Source organism: Calonectris borealis, chromosome 4 (assembly GCF_964195595.1).
Source record: "Calonectris borealis chromosome 4, bCalBor7.hap1.2, whole genome shotgun sequence".
Classification (NCBI taxonomy): domain Eukaryota; kingdom Metazoa; phylum Chordata; class Aves; order Procellariiformes; family Procellariidae; genus Calonectris; species Calonectris borealis.
In genome coordinates, this window is record NC_134315.1 from 40,602,872 (window position 1) to 40,622,065 (window position 19,194).

At 38.6% G+C, this 19,194-nt stretch overlaps 2 protein-coding genes across 4 annotated transcripts in view; one reads left to right on the forward strand and one right to left on the reverse strand.

Annotated features, from left to right (window-relative positions):
• Positions 1–1,741: 1,741 nt before the first annotated feature.
• On the reverse strand, positions 1,742–9,966 carry SPCS3 (signal peptidase complex subunit 3). Its single transcript, XM_075149299.1, has 5 exons — positions 9,672–9,966; positions 7,055–7,130; positions 4,263–4,337; positions 2,692–2,807; positions 1,742–2,204 (listed from the first exon to the last, which is right to left on the reverse strand). The coding sequence occupies exons 1-5, from the start codon at positions 9,812–9,814 to the stop codon at positions 2,072–2,074; spliced, it is 543 nt and encodes a 180-aa protein (XP_075005400.1). The 5' UTR covers positions 9,815–9,966; the 3' UTR covers positions 1,742–2,071.
• A 110-nt stretch (positions 9,967–10,076) lies between these two features.
• ASB5 (ankyrin repeat and SOCS box containing 5) overlaps positions 10,077–19,194 on the forward strand; it is a 42,060-nt gene continuing 32,942 nt past the window's right edge. Inside the window, exons 1-3 of one of the 3 annotated variants that reach the window (XM_075149301.1) lie at positions 10,077–10,618; positions 13,141–13,319; positions 13,939–13,954. The gene's annotated coding sequence lies outside the window, so the exon portion shown is untranslated. The remainder of the gene's footprint in view (positions 10,619–13,140; positions 13,320–13,938; positions 13,955–19,194) is intronic. The other 2 variants (XM_075149300.1, XM_075149302.1) reach the window with 2 other exon arrangements.

Below are 19,194 nucleotides of genomic sequence, written 5' to 3' on the forward strand. Positions count from 1 at the left end.
AAATGCCAAGCCATGAGAAATAAGTTTCAGTAAACATTTCAAGAATATAATTTATGAATAAACCAACCACTTACTTGGCAATTAACAAAAGAACTCCACAACTTTGCCCAATTGTCTTTAAAAAAATATTATTTTGTTTTCCTTCTCTATGACAGCATTAAGTTCTCTACAACAGTTGTTTTTAGAGCAATATATACATTTGATATCAAAGCACAGAAAAAATAGGATGTATTTCAGCGTGCTGATCATGCTGATCTGTGGAAAACAGCACAAGTTCAGAGAACTGAAATTCATGTAAATATGCTGGATACAAATGAAAAATTGTCCTAAAATATTCCTGTGAAAATTATTTTTCAGTCTTCACACTTGAACAGAATTTTGTTTGTAAAAATACAGAGCACTTTTTGGAAATTTTTTCAACACTTCTTTGATTGATACACCAACATGGAGAACATACTAAATAGTCACTTACACAAGTGTCACAAGTATTAAAGATCCCTTTTTAAAAGCAAGTTGGCTTCCTCAAAATCCATCAGCTCTTAGGTGAGCTCACAACAAAGGGGGAGACTCTGCTCCAATCTTTTGCGTCTCTTCTTTTGAAAGGTTTGTCACAATGCAATTCTCATCATTTTTCCTATTATTTTTTCTGATTTGCAGTATTAAAAAACTCATAGTTTTAATTTCAGACTACGTTTGCTCTTTTTGAAAGTCCCACATTCAGAACATTCCATGTCTGGCAATAAATTAACTTCTACTGTACTTTGTTTGAGTATATACATGTTTATTAAGAACTACATCAGGAAGGTGATAGTGGCAAGTGCTCTTCCTTCGGGATATATGATGAGCAAGAAACACTAGTCGATCCGTATAAACCATCATTATTGCCAAGAGGCAATCCTGATACCCTGCTTCTTCCTTCTGTCCTCCCAACTATGACAAGCATTTGCGGCTGTAGCTGAGTGAAGGAGGACACAAAGAGCAGGATGTGCAGCCGCAGAGAGGACACTTCTTCAGCAGAGGTGCTGACTGAAACTGCTACATACTGCTTGCCACATTTCCTGGTTGATACAACCAGGCAGGTAGCATCATATCCTCATTACATGAGGTAGGTAGACTCATATCCATGTTCAAGCTGGTAAATCTGCCTGGATTTCTCTATGTTTCCATGGGAAATCCTCTATTTCTTAAATGTTTTCCCAGACTGTTTTGGAGAACATGTGTCCCATTCCTTGCTACAGAAGGGCCCCTCTAATATTAGTTGTCCCAGCCCCCTCTGGAACAAGTGTGTTCATTTTTCCTGCTGAGCAGATCGCAATAAAAATCAAGTGATTGCTTTGTAGACAGTCTTTCTTTCCCTAAAGCTTTTACTTTTCTTACTGACTTACGCTTAATACACTGAAAAGATTTCTTTTTATTCTTCCAGTTAGCTGCATTATAAGCAGTTATTAAAATGTTTTATAATATAGAATTGCATGTGGGCTACATCAATGGCACTCAAAACAAGATCTGCAGGCTGACTGACAGATAATGAACTACTAGTTTTCAAAGTAGCCGTTGGCAGTTCTAGAAAGGACCAAGCTTACTTTACTGTAACATGCTAAGCATGCATTTAGGCCAATGCTGTAAAACAAATAGCCATTTCCTTCAGGCACTCACAGAAACTGAGTCCAGAAGGTGTATTTGAGTTCTACACAGATTAAATAACTATCATAGTACCTCAAAAAATCACAGTAGGACTATCTTCTGGTTTAAAAATGTTTATTTAAAAGAAAAGGAGATCTATACCCAGATGGCCAGGAGAAAGAAAGAAAAAAAAAAATCCTCAGTTTCCCACCCCAAAATCATTACTCTGCAATTTACCTTTCCCTTAATTTTCAGCTTCAATGTTTCATTTAAGAAAAAAACCTGAACTTTCATTTCCTTTTCCTATGCTGTTAGACCTGAGGAAATTAAGTACCTTTATTGAAGGGTTGCACTGAAGGGTTGCATGGGATGTGAGAAGAAACCGCAATAAAATTTATTCACAATATACAAGTATAAAAATATCTTGCTTAGGATTCAGTATTATAATTTAATAACTTTTTGTTGTTTCATAGGTATCTGGGAAAGGTACAGACACATGTCCTGATCCTGTTACAAGAGGTAGAATGCCAGCATTTGGGACAACATTCCAGGAGAGAGTCAAAGTGACGTTCCTGTTTCCCCTGCAAAAGCAACAAAGACTATCAGCACAAATACTCAAGTTAACCAATTTAATTAATAATTATTAATATTAAATATATTAGGATACAAATTGTTTTCCTGATCCAGAAACAATGGGCTTTTTAATTTTTATGTAGTTACTTCATGAAGTTTTACCTATTTTCCAGATAAGACTTTTTCTTTTTACTGCTACTAACTCCTTTGAAGTTGAGTGCATCACAGAACCAAATCTACAGACAAGAATATTGGAAGCAGGAACCCAGAAGCCTATTGCTCGTATTAGCAGTGCATCTTCTAGTCTACAGAAGAAACACGTTATCTTGTATCCAAGGTCATTTTCTAACAATCAAAGTACAAGGATGCAATAGACTGACAGAACATCAGATACAATATAGGTACCTTACCACAGCAATAAAAACAAATATAAAATGTAAAGTGTGCAAATAAATCAAGACACCACGAATAATAATAAAAAAAGGATTTACTTACTTGAGACCATTTCCATCATCAAAGAAAAAGTACTTTGACTTCATGTCTTTTAAGAACAGCCTTGGGTTATCTCCTCTTAACATGATCTTGTCCCAAAGCACCACCTGGTTTAGAGCCTAAAAATACAATTGTAATAAAGTCAGCAAGGTACCTTACAAGATCATATTCAGTCACTGGAATTTCATAGCATTATTCATCTAAAAACCCTGAAGTTGAAGTACATGCTTGCAATCCATAACTGATTTAGCAAAATAATGCTATACAGGGAGGGAAACTAGCACTACTACACACAGAAGTGTGGCACAGAATAAATGGAAACAACAAAGAACAGCTCAATAAAACATGAAAAAGCCATTTTAAAAAGTCATAAGCTTTCAAAGACTTAGAAGGTATGATGGGTTTTTCCTTTTGAATTGCAAAGGTAAGTCGCTTTTAAAGCAGTATTTAGACTTCGTTTCAAATAAAGGACTTAAATTGAGCTATCATGACACTGCCTAGGTATTTAACATTTTTCCAACTTTAATGGAAAAAATCTCTACTTGAATTGCAAGCATAACCCCCAGAATTGAATGAATAATTCAAGAGATGGATCCCAAATTCTTAAATATTTGAAACTTTATACTGTTCTTCTAAGTAGTTAGGTGCTAAACAGTCTTGGTTAGTACCTTATAGAACCATTTAGAAAAAATATTTCTCAATATTTGTGAGAACTAGTGATTTATGTGAAAAAAAATCTAAGAGATGAAACAAGACAATAAAGTCCTAGAGCCTAATAAGGAACCCTAAAAACTGTTTTACTACAAACACAATATCCACCAGCATATATAAAATAACCAAGGTACTTTAAAAAAAAAAAAAGAAAGAAAAGTAGGCAGATAATTTTGTGCTGCAAATTAAGAAAAAACCCCAAGCCTTCACTATATCCTTGCAATATGACCACAATAGTTTAAACTAGAATTCAGTGGTACCATGGCAGCATGGTGTTTCATTAAAATAATTTTTTCCATAGGCTGTTTCACACAGCTCCTATCAAATCAGTGAAAAAAAGCCTTCAGCTATCCAAAGTGAAGTATCAGTAGCAACCCATTTAAAGGATGCAGCAAGGCCAATTATTTTGAGATGTATGACAAGAAAACATAAATGTATTATGGGGCTACAGTAACTGGTACGGGCAAACACTTCTGTGATCTATGAACAAAAGACCCACCACACCAAAGGCCACTATATCTTGTTTCTAACAGAAGTCAACTGCAGAATGTTAGGGAAAAGTAAAACAGACAGAGCAAGTAAGCGAAAAAACTCATTTACAGTCCACTATTGTAAGTGAACAATAAGGCATATGCTACTTTTCTCCCACTCTGCTGGGCACATACCAAGTTAGGTTTCATGAGGGTGAACTTCCCACCCTGCACTTCAACTATCAAGAAAATAACAATCACAAAGGCCAGTAAAAACAGTCCAAGCTAGTAGGAAATGCTGGTGCCTTAACTCTTCCCAGCAGAACTTCAGAATGTTAAAAATAGCTGCAGTACAAAATGGGTAATTGCTTCAACTTTCTTTTTGATACTTACATTGTTTTTCGTTGAATATTCTGCAGACAAATATAGAAACAATTGTTTAACGTTCCAGTCAAATATACTCTGCAGATGTATGCGAGTTAAGAAAAATACCATATTGTACTTACATAACCTTGATTTATTTTTACTAAATCTAAATAGACTATGATAATTGCAGTGAGTTCTTGCGTTTCAACATACCTCATGTTATTTATAAAACAGAGCACTTCCAGGAGTTCTAACATATATTTTAGTCATATTAAAGCCACAGGTTTTTGGTGTGTGGTTTGTTTTTTTTTTACTATTTATGAAATTTAACAGCTATTTCCTCCAATGATTTAGGAGTTCTATATTTGACACTGCAAGCTAGTAACCAGAATCCACTGCTAGACAATCTATTGTAAAAACTGAAACGTAACAGGCAAGACAAAATTCTTCAGTAAATATCTTTCAAAGTGATTATTTATACTATCAAAGAATCCTGGTATCCAACTGTGGATCGAGTTACAATAGCGTTAAACAATATATAAATACAACATTGGCAGAGTGTAGAGAGTTCAAAGAGCCTGTAATACCCACATTAGAGAAGTCAGTAGATGGGAAGTATTTCATATTGGAAGGGACACCAGGAATTAGCAAATTTAATTACCTACTTACCACAAAGAAAGTCAGCTTATTAGACTGGAACAAAACTCTGCTCAGATTTCTGATCAACAGTAAAGAACCGATGACTGCCATTTGAGACTGTCATTATAATAAAGCTGATATTCTAAATACTTGTCTGTTTATTTAGCAATAAAATGCACTGTGTGTGACTGCTAAGCAAAAGACCTTTTAACTCACAATAAAGATTAGCTGTAACCTTTTATTTCCCAGTCCTCTTTTTTATTCTATTTGCCACTATCTCAAAGACTAAATTAAACACATTCCCCAACCAGCCTCAAAATCTGTTCTATCTTGTTCCACTTTTCCCAAGACTGAATCATGATTTTAAGCCGCTAATTCAAAAGGCAAGTAAGGAAAGAATTAAATAATTAACTGCTGTTGCTGCAAGAATAGCTGGAGATATTTTACTTTAACATTTTTCATCTAACTCAAAACAACAAACAAGATTCTGAAGATCTCCTTTGTAGGATTTCTTAACACTTGCTAAAGTTAGCCACGAATTAAGTAAGTTAAAAAGAGTTTGTGAAAACTGTCTCCTCCCCTTTCCTTTCCCTAGTTTCTTTTTGTAACTGTCATTTTATTTAATTCTTCCTAGGACTAACAACTTGTTTCCATTAGCTAAGAGAACCCATGTACCAGTTATCTCTTTACAAATTTTGTCCAGAAAAACCTACCAGAAAGTTGTATTTTACAACTCTAAACTGCAAGGTTTATTTATGCCAGGCATGAAAGATTAAGTCAGAGTTTTTATTAAAAAAAAATTTAAAACTACTGCTACTATTAAAAGTCATTAAAACATGGAATATTTACGTCCACATACTGCAGACTAATCCTTGTATAAGAACTTTTATTTTAGAGGTCCTGTCCTACCTTGCTCTGCCTCCTCCTATATACACTGCATACAATTCAATTTATCTACTTTAGAATTTTAGTCTCTGGTTTTAATATATATAAGCATTTCAGAGATAAAACTCAGACTTAGGAGTTCACCTCTCCTGCTTCCAGCTGATAAAAAAAAATCCCTCTTATTCCTGTGCAACACACACCTGCAAAAATCTGATTAACCCGTTTATCCAGTGTTCAAATGCATTCAAGATTTGTATTTTGTTGGTTTTCTTACACAATGTAGTATTCTCCAAAACAGGGAAACCGAAACACAGAGGTAATCAGTGTCTTGCCTAACGCAGTGACAAAAAACAGCAGGCAGGGAAAAATCCCAGGAATCTCAGCCTTGCTGCAAAGCAAGGCTTAATGTAACCGTAACCACCTGAGGTAAAACATGCTGCTTCATATTTGGTACCGACTTCTGCAGAAAAACATAGATTTTTTTTTTTATATATATCAAGACCCTAAATCCTAAGAATGATTCCCTTCTACTGTCAAAAAACCTACCCAAACCAAAACCAAACAAAAACACCCCCACACAACCCCCTTTACCGAATAAAAACCAGACTACCAGGGAAGCAGAGAAATACAAAAGAGAAGTTGCAAAAAAGTAACAGCAATGAGAAAGAGGCCAAAAAGTAATGTGATAAACTTTTTAGTACCTCACATACTTCCCAATGAATTTTATACTATCCAGTGTTAAAGATTTGATAGTTTAACATATAAGCAACTAAAGGACTACAATGTCTTTTTATTTTTAAAGACAGGTACTTGTCTATTACGTGGCCAAAACTTTGAAAGCCTCACAACAAAATGAATTTGACAGGTGCATCGGAGTTTCTAGATTCAGTATGACAGTCAAAATAGTATGTTATATAAACCCTGTAATTAATTCACACCTCAAACCACCAATACAAACTTCACTTAACGGTAATACTGTCCAGATGTTAAACTTCACTTCCCATTATTAGATACAGTACACTTCACTATAGAGTCTGATTTTAAAAACAGGCATTAAAAAAAGAGAGAAAAAAACTTGCCCTGTGTCATCTACTAGAGACAGAACAACTATTCCAAGTTCTATTTTACTGCCCTAGCTATGCAAGATACTACTTTTCATTGCTTTAAATTTATATTTTAAGACAAATTGCTAGTTTTCCTCAAGTCCTGAATATCTGAAGATTATAAGATAACAAAAATAGATGTCAAGATGTGCTTATATCAAAATGCTCGCAAACCGTTTTTCCATTAAGGATATCTGCAGTAATGTCAAATGTGACGAATCCCAGATCACTTCTTTCTCTAGGTCCAGTGAAATCTTCTACATTTTTTCTAAGACAAGACAAAACAAAACCCAAGATTATCCTTTCTCATTATTTCTCTTTCATGTGTTACATAAATTATTATTCTTAGTACATATTTCCCTCATCCATTTTCTGTACTTTCTTTTAAATACTTTTGGTAAAATATAATCAACATTACAAAATAAAACCTGCCTTCCAGAAATTATGAAGCTCCAGTTTTGATTTACAGGCCTTGCCACCACAGTAGTCTAAGTTATACAAATAGCCTATAGATGACTACTTATTAACAAAAATCTGTATCTACCTGTGCCTAAAGTGCACTACATTTCATTTTAGTAAAATATGTGTTAGCCATCCCCAAATATATAAAGCTGATTGGAACACCGGCAGCATAGCTGTCTGCTGGCAACCATTTTCAATATTATTTCTCAACTTTCCATAAAAAAAAGCCTCTAGTGCTCAGTCTCATACAAGACATTCCAATCATTCTGATAAAACAGAGTTTATGTTTGTAGTTCACACAACTTACAAGATTTCTCCCTGGAATGTATATAAGTAGCAGTATAAAGAAAATACTTATTGTCTTCTACATTATGGAAAATCCTATCGTTTTGGAAGACTTTATTACAATCCACATTTGGAGGAATATCTGACATCGCCTTACTAAACCACATTAGAAAAAGAAACTGGAAAATAACAAAGACATAGCAGGTATTTTCATACGTATTTACAAAGCTTATCAATTTGCCAAACTTACCCTCTACAAAGAGGAATACCATAAGCAGGTTGGCAATCAGCTGTGAACCTTAGTTCCTCATGTAACAAAAATCTTATGAATTATGAACTTCTTAGTTACATTTATTCCAGTTTGAACATTAGTCCATTAAAATATCATTTCATTAAAACTAAGCTTAGTAATCTCAAAGAATAAAAAAAGTTTACCAGCCGAAAAACCACTTTTGGAGACAGTGGTTAAGAAAAACACCACCAAAACTACCCAATTTAAGCCTTGCTATGAATTTCCATCCTTTTGCAGAAAGCAACATCTTTTTTAAGTAGTAACCCTTACCAAGCACTTGACTTCATTACTGAATCACTGTCCATCTGGTACAGTAATGGGCCTTACGCCTGGGGTGTGCAGAACTTCTCAAAAGTGCAAGAAAAGCAACTAAGGTATAACGCCTCTCATTAATACCAGATCTGCGCATCACGGAAGGAACAGCACTACAAATTTCATCCAACTTAGGCATTAGTACGCTATCTCATATATGTCAAGCTCACCAGAACACTCAAAAATATGCTTTTGTGCTGGTTTTATGCTGTTTGCAATCCTCAATCTAGCATAAAAACAGGGTATATTTTCCTGAGATATTAAACCAATCCAAGAGGCGATGGCAGTTCCCACTCTTTATTTGCATTCACTTCCCTTTTCAAACCCTACTGCTAGCCATCCACTCCTGCCACGTACCTTGGGGTGGTCCAAAGCTCCATGAGCTGCTTTCGCTCACTAACTTGGCCAAAACCAAACTAAACAAACTCATTAGTTGACTTAAAACAGCTCAGTATCCTGTGAGCCCCATTCGCCTGTGCAGCTCTGGTAAAGGACCACGTGGCTAGAAGCAGCAGCAAAGACCTCCACTTTCTGGTGGCAGTAGCAGCTGCTCAGCTGCTCGTGAAACTGCAGCCCTCCACATCATACACACTTAACTTGACGGAAGTTTCCTGTGACAAAGTTTCCTTTTCAAAAAAAAAAAAAAAAAAAAAAATTGTAAAAAAGGTTCCCCTGGCACAAGTTTGCATCGGCATATTATGTCATGTGGGCAACACACTTTTGATGTGGTATTACGTATTCTACACCTGGTGCATTTCACAGGAAGATCATTTCACAGCCATCCCAGTCAGTCTACTGTCACAGAGCTCGCAAAAAAGAAAATATGTTACCAGTGGAAAAATATAAGGCAAGTACTAATTAAAAAAAAGGTGCTAGGGAGATAAACCGCACGTTCTTTTAGGTCCTTGCACCCTCAGAACTGTCAAAAGCAGTTCGCTCGACTCCCCTGTAAGCCACCACCCCCTCACAGAGAAGGCGGCTGGTGTCTGCACGCCGGCGTGCCCTAACGGAGCGGCCCTCACCGGCATCTTCAGCGGGTCAGCAGTTCAACGCGCTGACCAGCCCCGAAGCGCCCAACGCGGGCGGCGCCGCCCCAGCTCCCGCCCGGCCGGGGCGGGAGGCGGCGGAGCGCCGTCGTGGGGCTCCCTCATTGGCCCAGGCGGGGCGCGAGGGAGCGGGCAGGCAGCGGAGACAGCCGCGGCCCCGGCCGATGCAGCCGGCGGAACGGCGGCGGCGAGGAGCTTCCCGCGGCGGCGGGCCTCCGCTCGCGTCTGCGCCGTCCCGCAGCCGGGCGTTAACGTCCCCTCCCGCGCCCCGGCCGTTACTCGCCCCGCAGCGGCTCCTCGGCGGGCAGCCGGGGAAGAGCCGCAGCTCCCAGACCCCTCCCCAGCGGGCAGCCGCCGCCCGGCCCGGCCCAGCCCTCCTCCGCCGCTCCCTTCCGCCCCCGCCCGCGCTCACAGCGTGACCCGGGACACGGCGATGCTGACGGGCACGCTCCGCTCCTTGAAGGCGGTGGTGATGAAGCAGCCGAAGGTGAGCGCCGCCATCACGCTCAAAGAGAAGGCGAAGAGCGAGTTGGCCCGGGACAGCACCGTGTTCATCTCCCCGCTCGGCCCGGCCGCCGCGCCGCGCAGGCTCCCAGGCTCCAGCCGCTGCTCGGTGGGGAGGGCGGCTCCAGCGGGCCCGGCGGCGCTGGGACGCGGCAGGAAGCGGGCGGCGGCGCCTTCGCTGGGGCCGCGGAGGAAAGGGCGCGGCTTCGCCGCAGGGCCCGCCCAGCCGGGGCGGGGCCACGCGCCTCCCGCAAAGCGCCTGCGCCGGCAGCGCGGACGGTTCCCTGCTGCTTCCGCCAGCCGTGGGGCTGCTCCGAGGCGGCGCTGCCGGCGGCGGCGTGGCGGTGGGGGCCGCGGCTCGTGGCCCGCCCGCTTCCCGGCGGTTCCTCTGTCGCCTCCTCCCCCGTGTCTGCTCTTACCGGTTAGCCGTTAGTTGTGCGCCGCGATGCCTTTTGAGACCCGCACCCTCTCAGGCACCTCTCAGACTTGGGAGTTCGGTGAAAGAAGTGCGGTGTGCCCTTCGGCGGTCGCCTGTCAAAGGTGACTGACTTTCGTAAAAGAGCCTGTACAGTGTTTCTGCGTCTGTCTGGTTCATAGAAGAAAAAAATACCCGAGGACAAGACGCGCCGGCTTGGTTCTGTCCTGTTTAGCTGTGGGTGGTTTATTTTCGGCTGGTCTGTCTCCTGCGTGGCCGTGGGAAGGTCCCCAGTGCCGTGGGAAGGCCGCCAGTGCTCACTCAAGCCGTGGCCCCTCAGAGCAGCTCGTGGTGGGGGCACATCTGTATCCCCTGGGAGCGGCCCCCGATGGAGGGCTAGTTGGGGTTGCTGTTCGGTACTCTCACCATTAATACTAGCAGTGTGTATCCTTGTCCTAGTTCCTTCATAACTTTGGGGGAAAAAAAAGGGTTGTTATGTGTTGGAGCATTTTTTGTGAATTAATTGTTAGCCACCTGCTATGTTTCTAAGGCATTTGTTTTAGAGGGAAGTTGGTATTTGTAGCTCTGGTGGATTTTTGCATTTATATAATAAAATGTAAATAACGTTTGAGGTGAAGGCTTGTTTTTTCACTTGATGTCTGTACCTTGTTGATATTGTGCCTTGCCATTCACTACCGTGTTTTCTGTAGGATGTTCCTATACATTTCCACTTTGTTATATACATGCTCAGTATGTAAATCATCTTGTCCAGAGTCCTCATTTAGTAGCTGGGCATGTCATTGGAATCCTTTTTCTTTACCAGATGGCTCTGTGATCCCATTCGCAGGATGAGGCACTTTTTACCTTGCTTCTCCGAGTTGGTTGAAACTTCACTTTAGATCGGTGCTACCAAAGCTTAGCCTATGTAGTGAGGTGGTTTTCAGCTCCCCTTCCTAGGCCGCTGCTTGGCACCCATTCCTTCCGCCTGGACCTGCAACATTATGAGTCTGAGAACTGGGGGGAAAGAGAGCCTGTAAAATGGTGGGGTTTTATCCATATTTCACTGTATTAAGTACACCAGGCCTGATTAACACAGATTTCTCGGGGCGGACAACAGGTGTCAGCAGTGGTTCAGTTATATTTAACTTCATCTTCCCAGCCCTAAGATTCCAGCGCTGTAAATGAAGGAAGTAGGAAGGGGAGCTCAGATACAGGGGTCTAAAAAGGTGGAAGACCTCATGGTGACTGAAGGGATAGGGAGAAGAAGGTGCGGGCTGTCAGGCCATTCTGAAGTGCCTATGTTCTGTAACGATGGTGCTGTTTCTTTTCCTCCCCTGTAACTGAGAATCAGGTCTGTGATTCAGGGAAGAAAAATCTTTGCTGATAAAGGTGGGGGATGGAAGAGGAAAAAGATCATACTAATGCTCTGTGTTTCCAGCCAGCTTGAGTATCTGTAGCACATCTCTGTTTAGCCCTACTATTAAATGTAGGATGTGAAGGTACCTATGGGGACATTCCTTGCAGGTGGGAACCTCTGTTCCACTATACTGTTGGTTTCTGTATGTCATAATGAAATCAGTCACAGGCCCAAAGAGGACAGGCTCTTTAGCAATGTTCTGATGATAAACCTTTTGCCGGTTTGCATTTGGTAATTCTCGGCCTTCCTGATGTTCCAGAAGAGTTCCAGAAACACAGAGAGTTTCTTGTGTAAAGGTTTTTGTCAGTTTGTTATTATTTTATGTTTTGATTTGCTATTCAAAATACTAATTGTGAGATAAAGGTTTTTGATTTATCCTCTGGAACGTAGTGTTACTGAAACCTTGGATAACTGTTACTGAAAAGTGGGTACTTTTCCCCTAAATAGTTGAAGACTTAAAATCAACAAGGAAGCTTTTACTGCAAACTGGGCAGCCTAAACTTTTCAGAAGTTGTGAAATCTCTGCTATAATAAAGAAGTTAGTTCCAAATGTGAACGTTATTCTTTTCTTGTATCTACAAACAAAAGGCTCAATTGCCTTTGCTCTTGCTTTTAGTTCTTATAGTTGCTATTTAGAGTTTTTCATTCAATGTTAAACAACTCTGCTGTTGGGAAAACTTAAGTAACTAAGGCAGAACTCATAGGAGTAAGGTAGTGAAATTTCCAAAGCAGCAGTCAAGTACCTGAAGAAGACCAAAATCAAAAGGTTTAGCCAAATTCATGTTAACGTGTGTTTTTAAGACAAATGAATAAATATGGTTGTTGCTCATGTAGTTTTGGATTTATTTTAATAGAACCCTTAAATAAATGTCACTTACAAGCACAGTATGCAGGGGAAGACAGATGGTGTAGTTTATCCAAGGACTGATCTGTTACTGTTTCAGAACAAAGAAACCACCTGTAGCTTTTTAATGACTGAAAACTTGCAAAATCAAAAGAGAACAATTTCGAAATGAAGGTGGCAGTTGTGAAGGAAGAAGGGAAGAGCATTATTCACAATAGCTGTTTGCTGGTAAATTCCAAATTGTTCTGTGAAAAATACAAAATCGGTTCTTTTTGTAAAGAATAGTGGCATAATATTAATGTCAGAAGTCACTGTCAGCTAAATAAGTTGTTTTAGTCTGAATGGATCAAATACTATGATTATGAAAACAAATTTATAGAGTCTTGGAGAGGCAGAAAAGTTTGGGAGACCATTTCCAAGACGCAGTGGTGTAAGGTATTCAGTATGCCTGAGCAGTGTACTCAGGCCCAGACCAGCAGAGCACCTAAGGCATGGCAGTGATCAGGCTGGTTCTTACTTCAAGAAATTTCATAATTTTTCATTACAAACTAATTGAACAGAATGCAGAGATGGGATTGGGAGCTGGTCTGAAACATAGAATTCTCCTTTCTTCTCCTGTCCTTCCCCAGAATTATCCAAATTGTGGAATTGTGTTCTTACGCACTCTTTGATCTATTTTTCATGTGTTCTTTTTTTTATAGTGTTGGCACTTCAACAGGATTGGTCCCAGTCAGCAGCTGATGATTAGTCTTCTGAGAGAGAGTGGCTTGCTTTCTTTGGTTGAGATATTTCTATTCTGATGTTCAAGTTAGTGAGTGATTCCTTTAATCATCTGTAAACAAAACGGCAAGCGTTGACATTGACCATCAACAGAGATTCTGTGAGTTCTTTGTTTTTCGGCTGAAGTCAGGTTGGTTCTAACATGGTACACAGAGATTGGAGCTTTGAATTGGCTGACAGTTTGGGGTTTATAGTTTGTGAATTCCAGGTGAAGGGGAGGTGTTAACTTCAGCTGAGGTGGTAGCACCTTCAGCCTTCTTGGGGCTTAAGTTTCTAACTAATTTTACAGGTGAAAGTTTAGGTGGCTGTGGCATCTTTGGCACCTAGCTAGTTGGATGAGGACTGTATAGATAACTTTTTTTGGTCTAGGGCCATGTACATACTTCCTAAATTTGACCATAAATGTCTAAATCCTTTATTGAATTTGTCTTTTATTAATTATTGAAATGTTAACTCTTTAAGAGACAGTAGCAACACACAGCCTCTTAGGCAGCTCTGGGTAAAGATGAAGATTAAAATAAATGTGGCCATGAGCAACTTGGGGAATTTTTGTCTATTGCAACAGCCCCGTTTCAGTTAGCACCTCTTCTGGGTGGGCCATTTTTACAACCGGTGTGGAAAGGCTGTGGCCAAGAGAAGTAGTCTTTCTGGACTGCATTGAAGGGTTTTTGTTTCTAACCTTCTTCTCACCTCCATTTTTTTGCTTTGGATCTACAAAGTATGGAGAATAAGAAGGCAAGCAAATAGAAATTTTCATTTGCCTCTGTATTTTTATTGCTAGTCCTCCAGCAAGAAAATCTCAGGGAATTTTAAATTTCTGATTTCAGAATGAACTTGATATTTTATAACACTGTCTCATTTAGTGGCATAAAAACGCTTCATCGGAGATGGAACCAAATATTCTTGGCTCCAAAACCAACTCTAAGTATGTTTTGAAGCCCAACACAGTTCATTTTTTGCTCCTGGCAGATTTGCTATTGCCCATTCCATGGCATACGAAGCCGTGTTAGGTAAAGCCGTCTCATACATCACTGATTCAGCTGAATCTGTCACACTTCATTGTGCTTTGCATTCTGTGGCAAGAAGCCTTGTGCTACTGATCCACCTCACTCTAGTTTTACCTCATTCCCTAAGTCAGTTACAAGTTCTTCATCACAAAGTATTTTTATGTCTTTTGAAAAAGCCCCAAGCAGAGACTGTCATGCCTCGGCTTGAGAAAAAGAATGTTTTGCTAGCTCTGTAATGATGATAACACTTAACTGATACCAATTTTAGTGGATGGAAAAAAACCTTTCCGATGTGAACACTAGCCATGGGAGTCAGTGTATAGTGATATATGCTTGCAGAATAATCTTTTAACTCTCATCCCTACCAAGTAATGAAATTGACTTTGTAATTTCCTTTTATTAATACCATTCATAGGCACCAGAATAAACTCTGCACAGAAAGGAGACAAATGAAACCGCTTTTACTTAGTCTAGAAGAAAACCGGCCAAAAGTTTGAAGAAAGTGGGTATAAAGTCAAAGGAAACAGACAATTTCACTCTTTTTAGAAATAGTTTGTAATGAAGAAAAAGGAAGAGTTAAACGATTAAAGGAAAATTAAAAGACAGACTATAATGTAGAATAAAATTAACAATTTTGAAAGGAATTCAAATTGGTGACAGAAAACATTCACAACTCAGAGGTATTATTTCGAGCAAACTTTTCACTTTAGAGTAATTGACAGTCTCCTCTTGATGACACAATTTAAAGGTCTTACGCATAAATAAATTAAAAATTACTATAGCTCTAAAATAATTTCATAAGTCCAGGTGGTATTAATTCAAACAGCTGAAGAGGTCTGTCTAGGTTTCAAAGTGGCAGAGAGGCATTAGTTACAGGTGCAAATCTGGTCTCTTGGAAACTCTCAGTTGAAATAGAAAATTTCTGTCAAGTTCATTTCTTATGTACTAACTGTATATGTGATGAAAACCAAATCTTCACATTATGGCTCTTCTGGGATTTGAATGTTACCAATTTATTTATTTATTTACTTATTTATTTAGAGACAGCTATCTAATAAGAATATGTGACATTTTGCAGTTCATTAAAGAAAAGATTAGCAGTAAAAACTGCAAAAATACAAAGTTCAGTTACATGAATTTAGATTAATAGGGTGATTGCACTGCCTACTAGAGAAATGAGAAATAGCAAAGTTAGTTCTGTCAAGCTAGTTCAAATATCAAAAGCGTAGTAGCTGTAGTACCACATACCTAAGGAAAAGGGTGAGTTAGTTGCTGAGGAAGGAATCTGTGAAGTTCTATAGACATGTGGTTGGTGATGAAAACATTTGTTTGAATGCAAGAAAGGAACTATACAAAGGGAAAGAGGTGCAAAATAAGGAGACTCTTCAAAGTTTCACTGATACAGCCGTATCAGTACATTGAGCCATCAAAAATTACAGCTAAATATCCTTATTAAGAGGCAGCTTGTATGTGCATTTTGACATTACTCTCCCCTCATAGTTTGCTGCTACTGTTTAACAGGAGGTTACTGTGTCTAGAGCAGAATGGGTGGTAGGGGGTGTGAGTGTTTTTTTCAGTGTGAAGTCCAAAAGATTAGTTTAAACTCGTCAGCAGTTTAAATTGCCAGATTTTGAACTGAAGTGGCTGAATACCAATACACATTCTGTCCTGTTGATTTCCAGGAAGGGAGGAAGAGGGGCAGGAACCTTTAGCTGAGGAATGGAATGGGCAGCTGGAGGTGGTAACTTTTTAAATGCCTGAGGGGCAAGATTTGCTAGAGTTTGTCTGTCAACAGTCTGTGTGTGCCTCCTGACACATTTCTGGTTTTAGTAATGTCTCCAAGTACACACATGACTTATTTTGGGATCTTCTTCTATAATACTCTTAATAATTGGATTGTGTTAGGTATCCAAAGAGGACTGCAACAAATACTGTAGGACAAACTTACTATGTTTCTTAGCAGAACTCAGATTGAATTTACTTGTAAGCAGGTCAGTTATACCTACTTCCCTTCTGTATAGAACTTTACTGTCAGTGATTAGATGGACTGATTAAGCAGATCAAGCATGCTTATATGATAATGTTGCTGATAGCAGGGATTGTTTGATATTAGACTTGTAGTTGAAGTGGAATCTATCACCATTGTGAGAAGCAGCTATCTAGTGAGTGTATTACAAAGTGATACAGCTTTAAAATTTCTGTGTATTCTTTCAAAGAACTGAGAAAGTTAGAAAACTGGAATTTCATAATTGCTTAAATATCTGAGTTAATTTTTATGTTTTTAAATACATGTAATGTAGAGAATGTCTGTTATGTCTAGAGATACTGATTGATATTTAAATCCTTGACCAATAAGTCCATTCTCTGGAAATCCAGATATGCATGTTAGAATGTATGTTAGAACTATTTTCTAAGATAGGAGTAGTATTTTCAAAAGACAGGAAAAACAAAACACCTGAATAAAACCAATTTAGATTCATTAAAAGTTAGCAGTGGAATAAGCAAACTTTTCAGGATGCTACAAATGAAAGGTTGCATCATTCATGTTACAGAAGAACTTGATTTGTATAGAACCAAAACTGTATCAGAGCACTGATTTTAATACAGTGGAGGCAAAAAAAAAATACTACCGTATCCACCCAAAGGCATAAATTTGGACCTTCTGGAGCAGTTTGAGAACTGATGGAAAATAGTGTGGTACACCAAAATACAGAGAGAAACTATTTATGTAACAAAACCTGTATAAGATAAATTTTTGTGTGTTAAAGCTTTTTAAATGAGTTTCATAGTCTTATGAGAGAAGAGGAATGGTGTCTAAATACATAGCCATTCAGTAGAATGAGTGTCAAAAGTCAGAGCATGACTGCTAAGAGGAGGAGGGTAACATGTTTTATGACACTTATTCCCATTTTCCCGTTACGACACTTAAGATGTCTCTTGCATTTTGCAAGAGATTTTTGGTTAAAGTCTTTAGTTGGGTGATCAGGAGACTAGCATGAACTATGAGAACTGCAGAAATATGAATGAAACAAACTTTGGATATCAGTTATAACTTCACGCTGCATTGTTTGTGTAGATTCTGGATAGACATGGCATTAAGGTACTTCAGGAAGAAAAGCTGTAAAAAGGAGATGTAGGCCTTTCATTTGTTTGTTTTACAGTGTTGTGTTTGTTTCAGTTGGTAACACAACTCTCCGTTTTTTGTGCTGAGAATATGGCTTTGTCATGTGGTCAAGTAAGTCTGTAGAATTTTTAAGGGTAGCAACAAGGTGCAGTGAAAAAGCAGTTCAGATCTGAACCAAGCTTGGTCTACCCTGGACCAAAGTTTGTGTTCTCTCACTTTTCTTCTTTTCATTCCCCCAAAACCGTAGCACAAAGTCTGTGCTTCGGCCATCTCTCCATATTTTACAAAGAAAGAGTAGTGTCTGGGTTGTGCTAATGTGCTTGAGCTCCTGTTTGGAAAAGGACTCAGCAGCTGTTTGATGTCTTCCAGTCACTTCAATTTCTGAATTTCTTGAGGCTATCAGATAAATATGATTTGTTTGTTTTTCTGTGCCTAAGCATAGATGCATAATACCCTTAACTTATAAAGAATATTACTGAAAAGAACATTTAATATTTTTTAAAAATTGTTTTATGATATGTCTGTCTTTTTTTTCCTTCCCTTCAATGTTAACTTAAGGTAACATTTTGCATAACAACATATATGAGCAAATGCATTTTAAAATAGTTGCTCTACGTCTAGATTTATTCAGGTCAAATGCTTTGAATAGACAATAATAGAAAAAATTGCTTAAAGAATACATCAAGGAGGAAATGACGTAGACAACATTCAATAATTTAGATGAGTCAGATAAAATTTTAAGTATTGAGGATTAGCATCCCATATACCTATTAAAATACAAGTCAGCAGCTCACTAAGCAGGTCATTTTTCATGCTGGATTAGACATTGCCTTTTTAGTAGCTCAGGCTTCTCAGCATTTTTGAGTCCTTCATCCTTCATCAAGCACTGTATGCTTACATCAGAAACTCAGTATTAGAACTACTAGCTTCTTACTGATTTTATTTTAAGCTCTTTCTGTTTCGAGGTCATTGCTTTAGAAATTTCTCCTGGTGGGTTGTCTATAATGTATAAAAATAATGCATTCTTCAAAGCTCCTAAGAGCTTCCCATTCCTCTGCCTGGCATCCTATTTCATTAAATTATCTTCTGTTATATTTGTTATTAGCCAGAAGTTTCAAAACCAGGATGACTATCTTAACTTCTTGTGTATTTTTAGCCAAATCTCTTATATGTGGAGAAGGACATGCAGGTTGTCATACAAACAATTCTTTATACTGTATTGCATATCTTGTCTTTAAAAAAACATTTTCACTTTCAGACGCTTAGATACATCTCCAAAATACTGACGGAAACTGTTAAGACTAACTGTAACAGAATTTGTGCCATGAGTATAATTACTCTTCTACAGCCTATATTAATCTAATTTAAGGATATTATTTTAAAAGATTTAATTAGAAGTAAGTATATTTTCCAGAACTGAAGACACAGTATATGCTGTAAAGAAATCGTATTTCTAAGGGTTTTACAGTCTTTAGTATTAAAAAATGCCTTCAAAGTCTAAATATTATATCAATTGTGTTATTTTTCTTGTGTATCTTGCCTTACTGAAAATTAAGCACACTAGTCTTATAAAGCGTTGAGGAAAAATCGTCAGAATAAGATAAAGAGTTTATTAATGTGGTTATGTAATTAATCATAGAAGATGGAGCATACTTTTTTCTAAAAGTTACTCATTTAGGTTGTGGGTAAATTGCACTAGATTTCACAAACAGTTTGAATTAGCATAAACAGGTGCCGCTGCTGAATACTTTCTTTCTGCACTTGGCCACTACACAGTAAGGCATTAAAGGGCAGGCTACTTTGAGCACTGGAGTTTGAAAATAACCACTTTTATAGTCATTATA

Coding starts and splice junctions, on each gene's coding strand:
- SPCS3 (XM_075149299.1), bottom strand. CDS start 9,814: ATGAACACGGTGCTGTCCCGGGCCAACTCGCTCTTCGCCTTCTCTTTG. Junction 4,338..7,054: donor CATTTGACATTACTGCAGAT/ATCCTTAATGGA, acceptor ACTCGCATACAT/CTGCAGAGTATATTTGACTG. Junction 2,205..2,691: donor GATGATGGAAATGGTCTCAA/GTAAGTAAATCC, acceptor TTGCTTTTGCAG/GGGAAACAGGAACGTCACTT.